The sequence below is a fragment of the Pan troglodytes genome, chromosome 5, assembly GCF_028858775.2.
Source record: "Pan troglodytes isolate AG18354 chromosome 5, NHGRI_mPanTro3-v2.0_pri, whole genome shotgun sequence".
Classification (NCBI taxonomy): Eukaryota; Metazoa; Chordata; class Mammalia; order Primates; family Hominidae; genus Pan; species Pan troglodytes.
The window spans coordinates 30,888,892-30,902,945 of NC_072403.2; the positions used below are offsets into that span (position 1 = coordinate 30,888,892).

Sequence of the window (14,054 nt, forward strand, 5' to 3'; positions counted from 1 at the left end):
AAAGCAACTGCTCTGTAGACCCTCAGGAATTGCCTGGTACTTTCCTGTTTTTTTTTTTTGTACCCATTCTGAACTCTTTTTTTAAAAAAAATGTGGTAAGGGGCCAGGCACGGTGGCTCACGCCTGTAATCCCAGCACTTTGGGAGGCCGAGGCAGATGGATCATTTGAGGTTAGGAGTTCGAGACCAGCCTGGCCAATGTGGTGAAACCCTGTCTCTATCAAAAATACAAAAATTAGCCTGGTGTGTTGGCGTGCACCTGTAGTTCCAGCTACTCCAGGAGGCTGAGGCACAAGAATTGCTTGAACCAGGGAGGCAGAGGCTGCAGTGAGCCAAGATGATGCCATCACACTACAGCCTGTGCAACAGAACAGGACAGTCTAAAAAAAAAAAAAAAAAGGTAAAATACACATAACATAAAATGTACCATCTCAACTGTTTTTAAGTGTATAGTTCAGTAGTGTAAAGTACATTCATACTGTTCTGCACCAAACTCCAGAACTCTCTCATTTTGCAAACCTGAAACTCTATGCCCGTTAAAGCAATTCCCTGCTCTCTCCTCCCCCCAGCCTCTGGCAACCACCGTCTATTTATTGTTTCTATAAATTTGATTACTCTTGGTACTTCATAGAAGTGGATTCATACAGTATTTGTCTTTTATGGCTGACTTATTTCACTTAGCATAATGCCCTCAAGGTCCATGCATGTGGTAGCAGGTGTCAGCATTTCATTCTTCTTGCAGGCTGAATAATATTCCATTGTGTGTATATACTGTACTACATTTTGCATGGGTGGATACCTGAGTTGCTTCCACCTTTTGGCTATTGTGAACAATGCTGCTATGAATATGATATACAAGTATCTTTTCAAGATTCTGCTTTTAATTCTTTTGGGTATATACCCAGAAGTGGAATTGTTGGATCACCTGGCAATTCTATTTTTAATTTTTTTTAGGAACTGCCATACTGTTTTTTGTAGTGGCTGTACCATTTTATATTCCCACCAAAAGTGGCCAAGAGTTTCCTAACTCTTTTCAATAGCAAGATTTTTCTCCCCCACAGCAAGTTAGAACTGCTTAGAGGCTGGGCGCGGTGGCTTACTCCTGTAATTCCAGCATTTTGGGAGGCTGAGGTGGGTAGATCACTTGAGGCCAGGAGTTTGAGACCAGTCTGGCCAACATGGTGAAATCCCCTCTCTACTAAAAATACAAAATATTAGCCGGGGGCGTGATGGCACATGCCTGTAGTTCCAGCTGCTTGGGAAGCTGAGGCATGAGAATCACTTGAATCTGGGAGGCAGAGGTTGCAGAGAGCCGAGATGGCACTACCGCACTCCAGCCTCAGCGACAGAGTAAGACTCTGTCTCAAAAAAATAAATCAAATAAATAAATAAATAAACAAATAAATAAAGAAGTGCTCAGAAATGCCTCACAGAGCTCAACATTCCTGCCTCTTGTAATGCGTAGCAACCAGGAACCACGCGGCCCCTCTAAATGTGCATGGGTGTGTGTGGCAGTGCTTTTAGCGCTCTCCTGTCATGTCTGTTTTGAAAAGGCTTTCTTGTTCTTGAATTAACATGCAGGCTGAGCAGACCCACGCTGGTCTGCTTTACAGACATGGGGCAGTGGGCAAGAGCCAGCACTGTTTTGGGATGATCAAAGCTCTGCTAATCCCATGTAATCTCCTAACGTAAGGTAATGCATTTCCAATTTGTGGTTTCTTTGGGATATGCTCCCTGAGGCCTGGCACCATCACTCCTTGGTAAATTGGGACTTGCGTGTGTGTAAAAGCCAAAAAGACAGCTTTGAGTCATGCTTGCCTATCATTCATTATCATGCATTATGGTTAGGTCTAAGGGCTTCAGATCTTGGAGATGTGTGAACTTGAAGCATCACATGGGGGAAAGAAGTCCCTTGAAATGTTGCAGAGGTGTAAATAGAAAAGACCCCTTGGACACTTGCTGTGTGCTATCTTCTTTCACCTGATTTACTGTTGGGCTGAGAGAAAAGATCCTTAGTCTTACGGTGTTTCTCCTTTTATAGGATGTTGCCTTCTGTTCCCTCCCCAACCCAAGGCATTCTGTCTTAGCCACCAATTTTTCATCATCCTTCCAACTGGTATTACAGAGCAATGTAATATAATGACAGATATTCTCTCTAAAAGAGTATTAAAATAACCATAAGAAGGGATAAGTCCCTTCCTACATGGGGCTTTAATAACGATAAGACCCTCCCAGCAGACATGAAAAGGAAGAAAGAGATGATACAAAAGGGGAAGAGGAAGAGAGGATTACAAAACTCTCAATGACCTTAAGATTTGGAAGTTGATGACATAGACTAGAGTTGGCAGGCTTTTTCTGTAAAAAGCTAGATAAATAGTTTAGGCTTTGTGGGCCAAGTGATAAAAATGAGGAAATTTTATAAATATATATAACAAGAAAGAAAATAAAATTTCACATATTGTTATTGACAAAATTCAAAATATAATTGAGTACTCTAAAAAATGGCCTAGTAAGGAGAAGAATGGAATTCTTTTCCTTTGGGATAATGTTTTGCTTAATTGAGATTCTAGGTTAGTGATCCCTATCACCAAATTAACTGCAAATGTTCATCTGTAAAAAACCATTCTTATCTTGCAGGTAGTTGGCTGGATCTGGCCTGAGGCCATGACTTATCCGTTTCTGCCTAGACCAAGAGCAGTGCAGAAAGCCACTGACTCACTGTGTGCAGTTCTCAGTGTTACCTGGTGGGTCATAAAGGCATAAACACCTATCTTTCAGGGTGTATTATCAATATTAGGAAGACTCACGGGGCTATCTCTGTCTACTGCATTGTAGTCCTTGTTGTAAAGGACAAGCTGTGTTGTCTTTTTGCATAGGGCAGATGATGCTTCTGACCCACCATCAGTTGCCTTTCCAGAAGTGTAGAGAATTTAGGTTCAGGCTGGGCGCGGTGGGTCGTGCCTGTAATCCCAGCACTTTGGGAAGCCGAGGTGGGTGGGTCAGGAGGTCAAGAGATCGAGACCATCCTGGCCAACATGGTGAAACCCCGTCTCTATTAAAAATACAAAAATTAGCTGGGTGTGGTGGCACATGCCTGTAATCCCAACTACTCAGGAGGCTGAGGCAGGAGAATCGCTTGAACCCAGGAGGCGGAGGTTGCAGTGAACCAAGATTGCACCACTGTACTCCAGCCTGGTGACAGAGTGAGACTCCATCTCAAAAAAAAAAAAAAAAAAAAAAATTTGGTTCATCCATTTTTGGTCTATTCTGCTGCAGCTGGTACTGTTTTCAACCTAACCAACTAATTATGTGCCCTCTCATAACTTTTATGAGTAGCACTCAATAAATATTTGTTAATGAGCTCACAGAGGATTGATTCTATTCACTCTTTCTCTGCCCCATGTACATGTAGTATTATTATGAAGCAACTGAGCTAATATTTGTCCTGTACATTTGTATAAAATTAATGTTTACACACAAATACACATAAACAGCTTATCTTTTTTTCAGGAAGTTTTACCACTGAAAATATTTTTAAAACAATGGAATCTAAAACAAAAACAAAACACCACTAGAGGGAACATTGTAGAGGCTTCATTTAAAATCTTAATTGCTATCCTAAAATACTTAATATATACAACATTAAAGTTTTCAGTGGGTGTTATCTTTAAATTGGAAATGTTTTAACAAATACAGAAAGTTCAGCTTTTCTCAGATTACGTTTTTAAAAGAACTCTGTAAAGTGGTGATGGGGGAGGCAGTGCCTCTGATGTGTTTACCACAAGTAAATATTTACTCAGGAAATAGGTCCTGCATACTGTTAAAGATACGGTTAAAGATATGATTTTCACCTCCAGCATTTCTGGAGGAGGCAAGGGGCCCCTCTACACAATAAAACTGCCATAGTACATGTTTCTCCCTTGGATACCCAGAGAATTTTCAGGCGGAGACCAGATTGATTAAAGCAATAGCACATGGGTAAGTAATCATGTATGTATTCTGTGCCAAGCAATGGGGTTATTCTCAGCCCTGCCTTGGTCACATGGTGGAGATCAGATAGCAACCAGGTTTGCTAATTCATGAGCCAGAGGTACCTCTATATTTTCAGGAAAGCGTTTGAGGTGAGCAGTCGCGATAGCTCTGCTTTAATCAACTGTGTCTTTTATTAAGCCAGCTCTTCCTAACAAAGGCCAGGAATAGAAGAGGGGAATTGTATAGACTTGGGGGGCTGAGACAGCTGAGAAAATCGCTGTTACATAATGACTGATATTTATGTAGTAAACCCTTATGGTTTTCAAGTATATCATACATTATCTCCCTTTAAACGCAGCAGTTTTTTGAGTGGTTCATCATCATGATCATCATCATCATCATCATCACCATCATCAGCAGCAGCAGCATCATCAGCATCATCATCTTCACCATTACCATCATCACCACCACCATCATCATCACCACCACCACCATGATTATTATAATCATCATCATCTCACTACCACCACCATCACCACCACCACCACCACCACGATTATTATAATCATCATCATCTCACTACCACCACCACAACTACAATCACCACCACCAGCACAACTACAATCACCACTACCACCATCACTACCACCAGCACCACAACTACAATCACCACCATCACCACCACCACCACCACCACCACCACAACTACAATCACCACCACCACCACTACAACTACAGTCACCACCACCATCACCACCACCACCAAAACTACAATCACTACCACCATCACCACCACCACCACCACCACAACTACAATCACTACCACCATCACCACCACCACCATCATCATCGTGATTATCATCATCATCACCTCACCACCACTACCATCACCACCACCACCACTACAACTACAACCACCACCACCATCACCATCATCGTGAATATCATCATCATCACCTCACCACCACTACCATCATCACCACCACCACTACAACTACAACCACCACCACCATCATCACCACCATCACCATCATCGTGAATATCATCATCATCACCTCACCACCACTACCATCACCACCACCACCACTACAACTATAACTATCACCACCATTATCACCACCACCATCATCAACATTATCATCATAATCATCATCACCATAACCACCACTACAACCATCACCACCATCACCATCATAACCAATACCACTACCACCACTATCATCATCATGATTATTATCATCACCTTACCACCACCACCATTATCATTATCTCTATAACCGCTATCACCACCATCATCACTACCACCAGTCCAACCACTACCGCCACCACCACCATCATCATCAATATCATCATAATCATCATCACCATTACCACCACTACAACCACCACTACCATCACTTTTATTATCATCATTTTCACTGGAAAAAGGGAATTGAATCTTCTCAGGGGTTAGGTAATTTGCCTAAAGCCAAACAACTAGTAAGTTGGACTAGGTTTTATGAGTTCAAATATTTTGCTCATTCCACAGCATATATGCTACTTTCCCTCAGTTTGGAAGTCTGGAAGCTAAAAATCAAAGATTTAAAAACAACAATGGCTTCAGAATTTCTGTATGCAAAGTACCCAATACAGCAATATGGTTAGAAAAGGGGTCTGGGCCTTCTCTAGAAGCTGTTTGCAGAGCAACACGTGATTTTTTACTCAGATTGTAGAATGCAGACCACGCAAAACTGCAATGTTTTCTTTAAAAAGCTTTCTATTACGCTTTCTATTAAGATTAAAAATTTTAATTGATTTTTCAGTTTTTAGAGATGCTTGTGGAGATTAATAGGGGTGTGAGTCATGCCCTACCTCAAAAACATTCTTGGTATCCCTCAGCATATGAACCACAAGTTGAAGGAGAAGAGTTTGTTTTTCCTAATATTTTAGTCACGTAATTTATCTGAAGGCAGTTAAGAGAGTTAAGAGTGCCTTCCACAAATCATATCTGCTTATTTGAGTCTTTGGTATTTTTTTTTAAATACCATTCTACGAGTGTATTTTGCTGTTATAAATAGAAAGAAAATTCCCACCATAGAAAATGTTTTCATATTTATTCTCTCTCAGAGATTTCTGAAGTTCAATTTATAGAGAATAAAAAAATTATACTCAAAGGCTCAGCCAGCTAACTCATCTTGTGATCTGAAAGGCAAATTATCTTTTTGTTACTTCTTACACTGAATGAACAGTTTAGAATGAAGTCAAGAGGGAGAAGGGACCAGCTGCTCTTACGCTGTTGCTGTGTGAGTGGTATAGTATAAATATTTAAACCTTTAACTCCCAATAATTCAAAGGCAAAGAAAGAAAAATCTGTGGAGAAAAGTAGCACCATAACCTCATCACTTTCCGGAAGGCAGCAACGTCTTTCTTCTCTTTATTTTATTTAGAAATAATTGCTGTCTAGGACTAAACTTGTAATATAGCCACAGACGAAATAACCCCAGGATCTCTTCTCTGTTTAGAGGTTCTCTATTAATGAAAATCTTTACAAAGCTAGATCCGAGTGTGTTCTCTCTTCCTCAGTTTGGAAAAGAGACACCTTACCCACCCCAAAAAGTTCCCATGTTTCTCACATTTATATTTTAAGTTTCAAGAGTTTTACTTTGTATCCATCACTGTGTCTTTAAGTATCTTCTGCATGAAGCATTTTTTAAGCAAACTGAGACATGAAAAAATTGAAGATAGAGAAAGCCAACATGTGAAAGAATGATGACATAAATTATTATTAATTTGCTTTCTGGAGAAACACTGCCCATTATATCTGGCTTTTGATTGCTATCACAGCATAGGTCAAAATCTTTCTCTTAAAAATATCTGAAAAGGATAAACTAAATTGTTTTTTTTTTTGGAAGGAATATTCTAAATGATAAGATATGCTCTGGCTACACAGCACAAAGTAAAGATGGTTTTTAGCTTACATGATCTGATTTGTCTGTCAACAAGAATCGAACAGTTCAGGCTCTTGACACGTCCCTCTTCAGCCTAGGGTGTGCAGATGCTATGGAATCATCACCCTCATAGTCAGCCAAGCACAACCACATTTCAGGGTCCCAGAAACTAGCACCCGGCACAGCCTGGACCATACTGAATGATGAGGAAGTACAAGAGAGTTTACTGTCTCATTAGCACCTGCATTTCTAGTTTCATTTTCTTCTTTCCATTTTCACTTTCTAGGACAATTTACTAGTTCTTTTTCTTGCTCTCCAACTTTTCTCTGTCCTTCTGGTACTTGAAAGTCACTTTAATTTGTCTCAACTAATGCCTTTTCTCCTTTAAAATATCTTCCAAAATCAACTGAATTTTAAACATTTTAGTTAAACATCACAGCTTTTGGCAGATAATTAGTAGACAAAATTTTGCCATCTGAAAATAAATGAGAAGTTGAATAAACTGACATTTGCTTAGCACAATAAAATATAGAAGGCAGGCTGAGCATGGTGGCTTACGCTTGTAATCCCAGCACTTGGAGGGGCCTAGGTGGGAGGATCACTTAAGGCAAGGAGTTTGAGACCAACCTGGGCAACATAGTGAGAGGCTGGCTTTATGGAAAAAATTAAAAAATTAGCTGGATATGGTGGTGCACACCTGTAGTCCCAGCTACTTGGAGGCTGAGGCAGGAGGATCCCTTGAGCCCAGGAAGTTGAGGCTGCAGTGAGCTGCAATCACACCACTGCACTTCAGCCTGGGTGATAGAGCGAGAGCCTGTCTCTTGAAAAAATACAGGAGGCATAGTTAGCCAGATAAATCACATCTTTTTAATAAATATGTTGGCTTGTGTAAGTGAAGTGGCTTCTATCAAAAAGAGAGGTGGGAGTGCAACCCTCCAAATTTATTTTAATATTTTGGTCACAAAAACTACACATTTCTTTTTCTTTGTTTAAATTGTCATAGCTACAATGAGTATGCATGTACTTTTAGTTTTCAACTCAAGCCCTATAGAAGACATATTCTAGTATATCTTACACACATCATTCCTAAAAAGTTAAGACTTGGCTTGCTGCTCATAGAGATATTAAAATAAACATCTAAAATGTTTTACTTGTAGTTTTGGGCCCCTTTTGGCATTGGCCTGATCTAAACAGGTTACCCTGAGGTCACTGGGGGCCATAAATCAGGGGGGTGGACTGGTGGCTAAGACAGCCTGCATAGCTTTAGTGCAATGTGCTATTTTAGTTTATGCCCCTGCAATGACACCATCTCTTTGGCACCAGCCAAAGAAAGCTTCCTAGACATCTATGGGAAGAGAATGTTTTGCAGTAATCCAAGGCAGAGGTCACACAAGCATGAATTACTGTGGGGAGGTCTTTGTCTGCTCCAGACCCTGGGACAAATAAAGTAGGGAAAGTGACTTCCAACTAAAGCATTTATCCAGGAATTCGGGGGTGGAAATTGATCCAAGCAATCTTGGCAAATTGTGAAAGCAAAGAGTGACCAATTCTTTTCAACCCAGGAAACTAGGGCAGCCTCTTTCTGCCCCTTTTCCAATCCCATTATTGGGTCCACTTGAGAAACCCAGATATTTTTTGAGAAAGATTCAGCATAGTTAAACAGCAATGCTTGTATTTATTTATGTTATAAAATGTGGCATAATCACACAAAAATCTCCAATCCTCTCTAGCCAAGGCTCATATTCTTTTACATTTGATTTCTCTTACTTTTTCCATGGAGGGTATGACTTAACCAGTCTGAACTTTCAACATTTACTAGTTTTGTACATAATATGAATTTAATTGCTTTTTTCCCCTTTCTTCTTTCTATTAATTTTGGAAGGAGCAAATACAATTCAGGAAACAATATCAAAATATTCCAGATTATACCAGATTGCATAATTATTTACCTATTAAAAGAAAAATACTACCTTGGTTTTGTAAACAGCCTACATGGAAAGACAAAAAAAAAAATAGGTATTTATCCTAATTACAATTCTTTTTTTTTTTTTTTGTTAAGTGTTTTGTAGTCTTCTTGCTCCCTCTGACCTGAAGTTCCCTTTGAAAAGGAAAAAGTGCTAACTTACTTGGCTTGGAGAAAGGAGAGAGGCTTGGTTCAAAAGTGACTGGCAATTTTTTTCCAACCAGCTGTTAGTCTCCTTAAGAGCAACAGGCAGCTAATGGTTGAATGGACTTCCTTTTGCCAGTTCATCTCCATCTGGGAGAGTTCCCCTCCTTTGTGGAGGTTGAAACAACTTTCTCAGACACAGTTATCCAGGACAGAAGTATTCTCATGCTCAGTTGCACTCTACCAGCTCTGGGGGACATTTGAAAATCTGACAAATGCTTTGTAGTTTCTTGTGATCTTCAAGCATAATCTTAAAAGGCATGTAAGTGTCCAGGAAATACAAGAACCTGAGAAATACTTTGCACACTTACTGTGAACTTGGGGTGTTTTATTATTCTAATCATTGCACCTGACAAAAGATTACTGAGCAGTGCTGAAAATGGAGGCGGGGCGGGTTGCGTTTCTAAGGAAAGAAGCAATTGTAGCTTTAACTTGTGCCAAGGAGTAATTTTGGCTGCTAAAATACTTACTGACCACCACCTGGTGAGCCGTTTGCTCCCACACGTGAATTCTGTTCTGTTCTTGAAAGCAGGATAGGAACCTACACTGTGCATGGCCCTTTTTTCCTTTTTTCAATTGTCATCATCATTGTCATCAACATCATCATCAGCAGCAGCAGCATTGTTGTAGTCATTACCATTATTACCCATCCAGTTATTTCCACTAACACTGACCAGACTGGCTGTCAAGATCACACAGTGACAAAACAGATGAAAGCCCTTTAATTTGATAAGTTTGAAACAACAATGGGAAAAGAGTCTGTAAGGCTAACTACTGGTTTTTCACTACCTTGATAATCAAATGAATCATTTCTCCAGGAAAGATTAAGCCTACTTGATAGTAACCATTTTCTAAATGACATGATGATGTTGTTAGGAAAGCAAACTTAAGACTGTGTGTGTGTGTGTGTGTGGGGGGGGGTGTATGTATAAGAGAGAGAAAAAGGAGAGAAGAAACAGACAGGGAGAGACAGAGAGAGAACAGACATTGGGATTTGCAGTGTGTAGGTGAATGCCTTTTCTTTCTCTTTGTCTCTCTTTCTCTTTCTCTCTCACTATACGCAACCCTGTTTCAGAACAAGAGCAGTTACACACCAATGCTCCGAAGTTCTGTGAACCTTAACATTTCCTTTAACCACAAAAAACAATTGCTGAAGCAAACAGGATCTCAGAAAGGCAGTTTAAAAAATACATTGTGAGGATGACTCATTGACTCATTTTTTTTCTTCCCAGATCTTTATAGTGTCCATATATCTAAATGGATTTATAGTGTCCATATATCTAAATCTTTTAAGCAAATGCACCTAAATTCTAAATCTGTGTAACCTCTAGGAGAAAGGGATCTTAAAAATGTGTCAATTGCAAGGAAATATAGTTGCCCTAATAACAAGCTTCTGGGCATTTTCCTTTTTTTATGTTACGGAAAACTCATTGTACCAAAAGCTTTCTGCTTAGGCATGTTAAGTGAGCTGAAAGTATGCGTGAATCCTAGAACAAGCATGAACTTTTATAGGTAGATACATCATTTTGAAGTAAAGACTGGAGACTGGGTAGTAGAATGCTCAGAGAATGTGTAATCAGTCCCCCTGTTTCAGAAGAAGAATGAGGCTCAAAGAGGATAAATGACTTGCCCAAGATCCTCCAGCTATACCACAGCAGGGGCAAGGCTACAACTCAGACTCCTAACAACTTGTTCAGTGCTATATCTGCCACGTTAAACCTCTGAAAAGTTATTTATAAACTGAAGTTCTGTAAATAAGTCCTATTTTGAATCTGAGGTTAACCAGACGTGAAAAAATGGTCACTATTCTATAAACCCATTTTTGTAAATAGACAATAGGGATTCATATGTATTAAGTACTGACCACTATTCTAAAAGCTTTCCCTATCATAACACCTAAGCCACACACAGCCATATGAGGTTTGGACTCCATTTTATAAGTGAGTAAACTGAGGCACAGAGAGATTAGGTAACCTGCTTAAGGTCATAAGTGAATTGGTTGGCAAAGCCTAGACCGTGCAATTCCAGAGCTGAAGCTTTTGACTGTTACCCCACACAGAGCTTGCTTAAAATGAGGCAGCAGCTGGACATGCTTTCACATAAATTGCCAAACATGAGCCACGGCTCTGAAAACTGAATAAAAATACACTGGATGTTGGCCTTGCAAGGATTTTCTCTTTAATCTTTAGGGATTAAGTTAAATGAGATAATCAGTTTGGAAAAGATAAAGCATACCACATTGAAGTGCAACGCAAACATTATGCATCTACTATGAAGACAATCTGTACAACCGATAGGTATTACTGTCCCACTTCACCACTGAGGAGACCAAAGTTAGCTTGTATGGGTACCACGAAGCAGAACCAGAATTTGAGTCTGAATCTCGTTTGACTCCCAACTTATCAACCTGCACTACCTCCCTCACTTCCCACCTCAGAGCTAGCTGGTTACCTAGCTACCTGGAACCTGGGGACCTCAGCCATTCCACTACAACATGGTTAGTGAGGTTACAATAATCACCTTGGAAATGATGAATGCTCAGGAGTGAGAACACACAGGTTCATCCAGCCCTGCTTGGTCTTAACGCTTCCCTTCAGGATGGGGCCACGCGTAATCCAGAGTGCAGTGCATCAGCCTATAGAGGGCGCTCTTAAGTATCATAGCCAGATGTAAAAGAGCAAAATTCCTATAGGCAAAGAAATGTGGGCTGGGCGTTTTGGAATGCCATTCCTGGAGGGAGGTGTGGGTGAATGATTGCCAATTTTTCCGTTCTAAGCTTATCTTCATAGTTGTGAGCATTTTTCAGATCCTAAAAGGAGTTAGTATCTAAGTATAAATTTTCTCTTTAAGGTGTTTGCTTAAAGAGGAAACATCTTTAAGAAGTGAAAGCTGAAGAATGGGGCCTAAGATCAAACTTCTAGGTGTTGGTGGCTCTAAACGCCTGCCATCAAAGTAACACAACAGAATGATAATTTGGTAAACAGCAGCAAAGCTCAATAGATATTCTTCAAATTGATTTAAGTTGTGATAAAAACCCAACTTATGATTTTAAATATTTCTGTAGCTAGAACAACATAGCAGAAAGACAACATCAAAATATTAACAATGATTACATTCTACATGACTAGATTACAAGGGGTTCTTTGTGACACTCTAATTTTTCTTCAGCGAACTTGTATTGCTTGGGTAATTACACATACACAAAAACCTTACTACTGCTCCTTTTAAAAAATTACGGAATAGAGTTTTTTAAAAAAATTGCTAGATGTAGTTTCTTGAGGAAAATAACCAAATTCACGAGATTCTTGAGTCCTAATTTCCTTTATTTAGGCGGCTCCAAATTCTAAAAAAGCTTTTGCCTATAGCCCAATCTCATAGGCAGCATTTGAACAAAACATCCATCCAATGACTAGATCATCCCTTTAAAATTGCAACCTTTACAGTTAAATTCCAGTGGATAGGTCAAGTCATGGAAAAGCAGCAAGATAACAGAAAACTGAGCAGTGCCAATGGGGATTGGAAGCTACCAGGGCTCCAGTATCCCGACTTGGGAAAAAAGAAAATTGGAAAAGGGAATGGAGGGTTGGAGTGCCAAGTATGTGTGAGGAAGAGTAAGAGAGAAGGACCCAGGCCGGGCATGGTAGCTCACGCCTGTAATCCCAGCACTTTGGGGGCCTAAGGAGGGTGGATCGCCTGAAGTCAGGATTTCAAGACCAGCCTGGCCAATATGGCAAAATCCCATCTCTACTAAAAATACAAAAATTAGCTGGGCATGGTGGTGGGCGCCTGTAGTCCCAGCTACTTGGGAGGCTGAGGCAGGAGAATGACTTGAACCCGGGAGACGGAGGTTGCAGTGAGCTGAGATTGCACCACTGCACTCCAGCCTGAGCAACAGAGCAAGACTCTGTCTCAAAAAACAACAAAAAAAAAAAAAAAAAAAAAAAGAGAAGGACCGAGAGAAAGATAGACAGAGAGAGAGAGAAAGAGAGAAGTGCAAATCAAAGCAACATGGTACCATGAAAAACCACTCCTGGTCCATTTGTTTAACTTCTTCCCTAGCAGCCCTGCTGTGCTCAAACCACTGTGACAGGCTTTCCTTAAGGTGTTAGACAAGAGATAGCACAGAAGAGAGACAAGGCAAAAAATTTAGTACTATTTTCCAGCCTAAACTAAACCTTTATTTTAGTCATGACTTTAAAAATTGTATTTGCGGGAATGACTCAACCCCTTGTTTCACCCCTTGCCTTGTGTATTCCTTCAGTGCCTAAGTTGATATTTGCAGCCACTACCTCACTCAGGATGCTTTGCTTTTATCATTTCAAAATACTCAAGTCCTTGCCCAAGCTGGGCAAAAGTGTCCAGTGGTGTCAAAACAAAGCAAAGCAGACCGGAGAGCCTCCTGCCAGAAAGATGCATTTACCTTCACCAAAAACATCATCCTCTTCATCGACCAGGAGCTCCTCAGCATCAAAAAACTGCATCTTGGAGAGGACAGGCGCGAGAAGCAGCAGGCAGCAGCCCCGGCAGTCTCAGCAGTCACACTGCCGACCGAGGTGATTTCCTTTCCTTGGGTTGCCCAAGCCCTCTGGAGGGCAGCTTCCGCATCTGCCCTGAAGAAAGCAGTTTCATTCATATGAATAGGCTTCTTGAGCCTTGTGAAGAGTGAATCCCAGGTGGGGTAATTCTCACCACTGAGGAGAAAGAATTTTTTGAAGAGGGCTGCAGATCTGGTTGGATGTGAATACAGATATCACTCAAAGTCTGAATGCAATGAATTCTATTCCAAAGCAACAACTTTCATATTTCCTTAAAGAGGAAGGTGGGTGCTTAACTTTCTTGCTTATGAATTTGAACACAATGGGTTCTGTTGAAAGAGGGAGTTCATATTTCTCATATCTTGGTTTTGCTTCAATGACAATTTATCTGAAAGTAAAGCAAGCCACTATGTTAAACCAAAGCAGGCATTTAGAGGACAGAGCTTTTATTTTG

The 14,054-nt window shown here is 40.3% G+C and overlaps 1 protein-coding gene across 26 annotated transcripts in view; it reads right to left on the reverse strand.

The window, feature by feature from the left end:
- RIPOR2 (RHO family interacting cell polarization regulator 2) overlaps nucleotides 1-14,054 on the reverse strand; it is a 234,577-nt gene that overhangs the window by 114,304 nt on the left and 106,219 nt on the right. For 4 of the 26 annotated variants that reach the window (XM_063812144.1, XM_063812158.1, XM_063812159.1 and 1 more), the window contains one exon: nucleotides 13,486-13,988. The exons of 11 other annotated variants lie outside the window; for them this stretch is intronic. In XM_063812144.1, coding sequence (XP_063668214.1) covers nucleotides 13,486-13,546 — 61 coding nt within the window. In that variant the 5' untranslated portion in view covers nucleotides 13,547-13,988. Of the gene's footprint in view, nucleotides 1-6,928; nucleotides 7,095-9,535; nucleotides 9,663-13,485; nucleotides 13,989-14,054 lie in introns of those variants that run through there. 11 more of the 26 variants (XM_063812154.1, XM_054686629.2, XM_063812153.1 and 8 more) reach the window with 8 other exon arrangements.